Consider the following 6867-nt stretch of genomic DNA (forward strand, 5'->3'; position numbering starts at 1 on the left):
CCTGATACTTCAATACCTGATCCTTCCCCTCCCCCCTTTTCAGTCCAATATCTCTCTCCCACCCAGATAACTCCCTCCCTCTCTCTATTTCCTCTATTTTTTCCCATATTATATAGGGTTGAAGCAACCACACTTTTGTCATTCTTCTTCTTAAGCTTCATATGGTTTGTAGGCTGTATCATGGGTATTCTGAGATTTGGGGGTATTATCTACATATCAATTAGAACATAATACATGTGTTCTTTTGTTTCTGAGTTACATCATTCTTAACAATAAAAGAGCTTTTGAGTAAACCACTATCCCTCACCTCAAGCTATATTATGGTGCAATAATTACAAAAACCACATGATATTGGTATAGAGACAGGCAGGTAACTCAACGGAATAGAATTAAATATGACAAATACAACCACAGACCTATGGTCACTTTATCTTTGAAAAAGAAGCCAAAATGATCCAATAGAAAAAAGACAGCACCTTCAACAAATGGTGCTGGTTCAACTGAGAGTCAGCCTTGTAGCCAAAGGAGGGTGACACAGGTGCATAGAACAAGGTGCACAGCCACAACTTTGTAGTTCAGGGTTGTGGATGGGATTCCTTGTCTCTATGTCTAGGGTTATCTACAGCTTTCCTTGAACTCATTCTGATTGGATCTTGGCCTGCTTCTCTGGCTCATGCCCGTTTCTTTATTTTTCACTATCAATGTTTTATCTCCCCTTTCTGTCTCTCCTTTACACACTGTGTGTGATTGCTCAATGCTCACTTTATAAGTTAGTGGGTATATTGCTGGTTTTCCCCTTAGCTTTTGCTGACCCCAACATGACACCTTGCTTGCATCCCACGAACTCTCTAAGGAATGGTCTAAGTTTAGGTGCCAATACATCTGAGCTCTTACCCCAATGAGAGGTAATGTCTGGGAACTTTGGTTCACTTTTGTTCTTAATCCTGTATAGTCAGATTATTTCTGTCTCTGTCTCTATCTCTGCCTCTCTGTACTTGTGTTCCTTTCCTCTTCTTCATCACACACATTCAAATAGTTGTAACACACAAACAGGCACACACACATACACACAAACACACACACAAAGACTCAAACACTAAAACATACAATTTAGTTTGGATTTTATTGAGGTGTTTCCTTTTAATGTTTAAGGCCTTTTTGATTCACTGCCTTCATTCCTACTGGTTTGTGGGCACTGATGTTACGTTTACTGCCAGACTTCCTTAAACATATGAATGTGCCTACTTCTCTTTGTGACTCTAGGTATCTATTATTAAATCCATTATCCTACATGTATCTTTGCAAAATTGTCGGCAGGCAGACTTTTAGTCTCTTTTTTCCAAGTGCTAAGCAAGTATCTATGTTTATGGGTATCAATATTTCTAAAGAAATATAAAGACAAACCCACAAATTTGATTTGGGGGAGATATACTGATTTATCTTTGAAGAAGTTTCAAAGCTTGACATGGTAAGAAAGTTAAGGTGTGGAAAATTCTGTAGAGAAGTCCTGGGAGAAGGCCAAGATTAGCTGCTGGGAAGTCTGTTTGGAGCAGGAAAACAAGGGTGTACCATGTACCTGTCCCTGGAGGGCAGCACCTGTGTGTCCAGTCAATCCAAGTCTCAGGAGTTGCAGGTTTTCTGGTGGTGGAAAGCATCTGATCACCTTTTATAGAAGCACTTTCTGTAGTCCTTCAGGGTCTTGGCCATGAGAGGAGCAGGTCTTTTAGCAGGGGCCTTCTTGGTGCCTGTTTCTCCAGCAAGAGGGCAGGAAGCCCACTGGACTCCAGGATGGGCAGGAACCTCAGAAAAACTGTGCTGATTTTGGACAGAGGCATCCCCAGATTTTCCTGGCTTTCCTTGTTGGCTGGGGCTCTTGAGCTCGGTGAAGAAGGAGACCATCATCGTCTGTCTGGGTTGAGGCCTCTTGGCTCTTGTGCTTTGGAGACGGGCTCTGAGGGCTTGCAGCCTCTCCTCTTGGGACCCCTGAACCTGCAGGGGTGTGGGGGACTCAGGGTGGCTGTAGGATTCCTTGTACCTGTGGCCCTGGGCCCTGGACTTCTCTTCTGGCTGCCCACGACCAGCTTTGTCCTTGCCAACCTGGCAGTGACCACTGTCCCTGGTTCCAGTGTGCTTCTGCTGGAGTCGTGCTGCAGGCCTGCAACCTGAATAGACTTGGGTTCTGTGGTTCTTCCTGTGTGCCCATCCATAAGTTGAGGCTTCTTGGTCCTGCTGAGCAAAAGATGTCTCCTGGTCAAGATTCCATTTGAACCAGGCAATATCACTGGAGTGACCCTCTGGAATGGCACAGGCAGCAATGGGACTCATATCCATGGAGCTTCCAGACTCATCTCGAGGCACCTTTGCAGGAGGACCCTGGGCCTGGGCTGGACACGGGGGTTCCCACCTCCGCCTCTTGCCCGGTGGATGCTCCAAAAAGGAAGGAGAGCAGCACTCCCCATTGAGGCAAGCCCAGGAGGAACCAGCTCCAGGGGCTTCCTCCTGCTCCCAGTTGCCTGGTGGCTGGCACTTTCTGTGCCCACCAAACATAAGCCCATTGGGCTCCTGTGGCCCAGCCCCGGGCTTTATGGACAGTGGCTTGGCATCTTCCTGCTGGCAAGGCTCCTCTGACGTTCCTTGGTGCACCAGGTTCTGGACATCTTGCTGTAACTCAGGGCTCCAGTTTTCTCCTGGAAGCGGCCATTGAATGTGAGTTGCCAGATGGTTGGACCTTTTGTGTGATTTTCGGCTCTTGCTTAAGCAAGAGATTCTGCCTGAATGGCTGCTGTTGCTGCTGCTGCTGCTGCTGCTGCCGCTGCTGCTGCTACTGCTGGTACTGCAAAGCCCAAGGAAAACCTCTCTCCCATATCCTTGGGCTTCTTGGGATGCTTGCTTCTGGGGCTTCTCTTCTGAGGATGTGCTCTGGCCCTCTCTTTTGAGGCCCTTCTCCAAGCCAAAGTCCTGCCGGGCCTGCTGAATTTGGGGTCCAAGCAGGAACCCAGTCGACCACTTATCCACTAAATCCTTTACAAAGGGCACGAGGAGTTGCTGTTTCTTCAAGGACTTGATGGTCTGTTTGAAGTCAATCTCTGCCAGGGTGTCGCACAGAATAGGAAGAGAAGACAGTTCCTTCAACGTTTTGTAGATCTTTCCTGGGTCGGTCTCCTGGCAAAGGCGTTCCAGCAGCTTCTGCAGAACACCTGCCTCGGATCTAGTCTCCATGACCAATCCCGAGAACAGGGCTGGAATTTTTAGGTTCTATCTGCACCTCAGACTCAGTTTGTGACCTGCGTCTAGTTGGATGTTTCCTCTCCTGAGCAGAGAGAGAACACCTACTGACAGAAGCTCACAGCTTAGAACCCATTGCCTCTCAGGCATTCCTTTTTATACCTGCCCCTGACAGGAGGGACCTCAGCCACGCCCAGTCTCAAGATGGCTGCCACACACAGGCATGGACGCCACGCCCAGTCGCCAACTCTCAAAGTTTCCTGTTGGCCTCCGAACAAGGACTTGATAGAAAAAAAAAAGGGGGGGGGGCTACTTACTTAAGGACTCCACAAAGCTGAGCCTCTGGAAGTCCCTCAGTGGAGTTCTAGGGATAGGAAATTTCAGTGGAAAACAATCAGCATCAAGGGCACGCCATGGATTTCTGCCTATAACTGCCCAGAGAATGAAAGTATTATATATACTACTAGCAATCTACGAACCCAAACCAATACCACAACCAACACCAACAGCAAAAGGAAAACCAAAACAAAGTCAATAAACCAACAAACAAAACCAGATGGAATCTGCTCTCCTCATAAATCTCCTCACAGTGCAAAATGGCGACCCAGCCATATGACCTCCTCCCACTGAGCTGCCTTAGGGCAACAACCTTTCCTTTGTAGTACAATTTATTGGAGGCACCTGTTTGCTGCAAGCCCTTTGCTGTTTCTTCCCAAGAGATTGTAGCCAATGGAAGTTCACACAAATGCATAGAACCATGTACACAGCCACACATTTGCATTTCAGTGTTGTGGATGGGATTCTTTGTCTCTATGTGCATGGTTATCTTTAGCTGGCCTTGAATTCATTCTGATTGAATCTTTGCCTGCTTCTCTGGCTCATGCCTGTCTCTCTTTTTCTCACTATCAATGTTTTATCTCTCTTCTGTCTCTCCTTCACACAATGTGTGATTACCCAATACTCACTTTAAAATTAGTGGGTATACTGCTGGTTTTCTCCTGGGCTTTTACTGACACCCTCCTGTGACCTTGCTTAAATTCCATGGACTCTAACTGATATTCTTAGATTACGCACCAGTTAATCTGAGTTCTTACTCTAATGAGTCTTAATGTCTGGGAACTTTGTCTTAGGTTTGTTCTCATTTCTGTGTGCAGCAATTTCTGTCTTTGTATCTCTCTTTTTGTTTGTGTTTGTGTGTATGTTTATTTGTGTTTGTCTCCTTGTCTTCATTGCAGACATACAAATTGATCTAACACTCACAGACACACGTTCACACACATACTCACATGCAAAATATATTTTTTCTTTTATTGACTTTTTTCTTTCCTTTTGTCTTACACTCTCTGTTTATTTTGTTTGTGTCCTCTTCTTCATCACTCACAATCACTTAAGTTTATTCTCACATACCCGGAGACACACACTCTGAAAAACCCAGTTTAATTTTGTTTTTACTCACTGTTTTTCCTTTGAATATTTAATAGCCTTTTCTTTCACTGCCTTAACTCTTCCTTGATTTTGCATCAACACACATTTATGTGCTTACATCTCTATGTCTTTATATATCTTTTCTTTGGTATATTATCCTTTATGTGTGTTTGTAAAACGGTGTGTATACTGTTAGTTTGTCAATCTGCTAAGCCACAGTTTCTATATCCATTCTTCTGTCGTGGAACATCTACATTTTTTCCAGCTTCTGGCTATCACAAATAAGGCCGCAATGAACATAGTGAAACATGTGCCCCTGTGGCATGGTGGGGGCACCTTTCGGGTGTATTCCCAAAAGTGGTATTCCTGTATCTTCATATAGATCTATTTCTAATTTTCTGAGGAATATCCAGATTGATTTCCAGAGTGGTTGTACAAGCTTGCAATTCCACCAGCAATGGAGGAGTGTTCCTCTTTCTCCACACCTCTTCAACAGCTGTTGTCACCAGAGATTTTGATCTTAGCCATTCTGACTGGTATAAGGTGGAATCTCAGGGTCATTTTAATTTGCATTTCTCTGAAATAGGACATCCTGACTTTTGCAGGCAAATAAGGAACTATAAAATATCATCCTGTGTGAGGTAACTCAGACCCAAAAGGACATGCATGGTATGTACTCACTAATAAGTGAATATTAGCCAAAAAAAAAAAAGAAAAAAATAAAAAGAAAAAAGAAAAAGAAGAAAAGAAAAAAGAGAAAATAAAAATCCATACAGAATTGGCAAAACACAGTCCACAGAATTCAAAAGGCTCAACAAGACAAGCTGCAGTACCCAAGTGAGGATTACTCAGTCCCACTCGTGGGGAGGGATGGAGGGTGGGAATTGTAAGGGAATGTGGATTGGGTGGGGTGCAGTGGGGAGTAGAGGGTAACCTAATGTGGTATTGGGTGAGGACTGGAGCCCTGAGGATCAGCAGAATGATTGTAAACAGGCAACCTCAGAAAATAGAAGCTTAGGGGAACCCCCCATAATTCACCAGAGACCTGGGAGGTGAGAGACTCCCAGGACTGATAGGGAGAGACCTTTGATTAAATGATTAAATGGACAGGGAGCTTATAGAGCCCACCTCCAGCAGGAAGACAGGACATCAAGTCAGGGATGAGGATGCCATCTCTCTGTCACACCTCTGACCCATAATTGTTTCTGTCTCAAAGAATTACAGGGATGGAAATGGAGAGGAGCCTGAGAAAAAGAAGTGCCACGTGCTCTGGTGGAGTCAGCTTGACAGATGAAAGTATGGAAGCTTTCTCATGAGGAAAAGAGTTTCAAGGAAACTCCCTCCTGGAGTTTTGACCATCCCCCTGACCCATAAAATTAATTTCCCACTCCCACATTAGTCTAGTGTATGGATCCACGTGCCCTCTATTAAGCATTACCTTATAATAAGTGCCTTTTAAGATTGAATTCTGAATTAGCTAAAGCCTCTCCCAGTGTTCCAAAATTCCAGATTACAGCAAGGAGTTTAACCTATTCAGTAACTAATTAAGCATTTCAATAAAGAGCCATTAACTCAGTTGTCTGCAGAAAGAGCCTGGGAATCTCACTGAGATAGAAATCTTTACTACAGGCTACATTCCTTGCCAAGAGCAAGTTGATATATTATCCTGATAAATGGGGGATTTTCCAGACAAGATAAGATTTTACAAGGCCTAGGAATTTAGATCTCCATGACACCACATTATTCTTGAGGCCTGTCAAGAGTTAAAACCCCCTGGTGCTTTTAACACTAAAGTGTGAAACTCTTGCCTGGCACTGGGCTGATCCTAGGCAGGGCTGCTAATCCCTATTGTAAACATTTATCTAAGTTCCTGCAAATTCTTTTCTGTTGTATCTGGTAAATTTCAGTGTACCTTGTCTTGTTTGTGATTTGTAACTCCTGATAATTCGCTGTATATAATAGTCTAATGCTCGACCAGACATTACATTCAGATTCAACACCTCTTTTGTGTGCATCTGTTTGTCAATTCCTATGCTTTGCCCATCTCCTCGAGAGAACCCGTTCCACGCAGAAACAGGGGCCCAGAGGGTCTGAGGCAAAAAAAGGTCCAGCAACAAGCCCAAAATGGGAACCAGCTCAAGAGGAGGTCCCAAGTCCTTATACTATTACTGAGGATGTGGAATGCTCACCAAAAGGGATCTATCAGGACTACCCTCC

At 44.4% G+C, this 6867-nt stretch overlaps 1 protein-coding gene across 1 annotated transcript; it reads right to left on the minus strand.

Moving 5' to 3' along the window:
* Positions 1-1659: 1659 nt before the first annotated feature.
* Gm51600 (predicted gene, 51600) lies at positions 1660-3219 on the minus strand. Its single transcript, XM_030243923.1, has 2 exons — positions 2835-3219; positions 1660-2687 (listed from the first exon to the last, which is right to left on the minus strand). The coding sequence occupies exons 1-2, from the start codon at positions 3217-3219 to the stop codon at positions 1660-1662; spliced, it is 1413 nt and encodes a 470-aa protein (XP_030099783.1).
* Between the last annotated feature and the right edge of the window lie 3648 nt (positions 3220-6867).

This window comes from Mus musculus, chromosome 8, assembly GCF_000001635.26.
Source record: "Mus musculus strain C57BL/6J chromosome 8, GRCm38.p6 C57BL/6J".
Classification (NCBI taxonomy): Eukaryota; Metazoa; Chordata; class Mammalia; order Rodentia; family Muridae; genus Mus; species Mus musculus.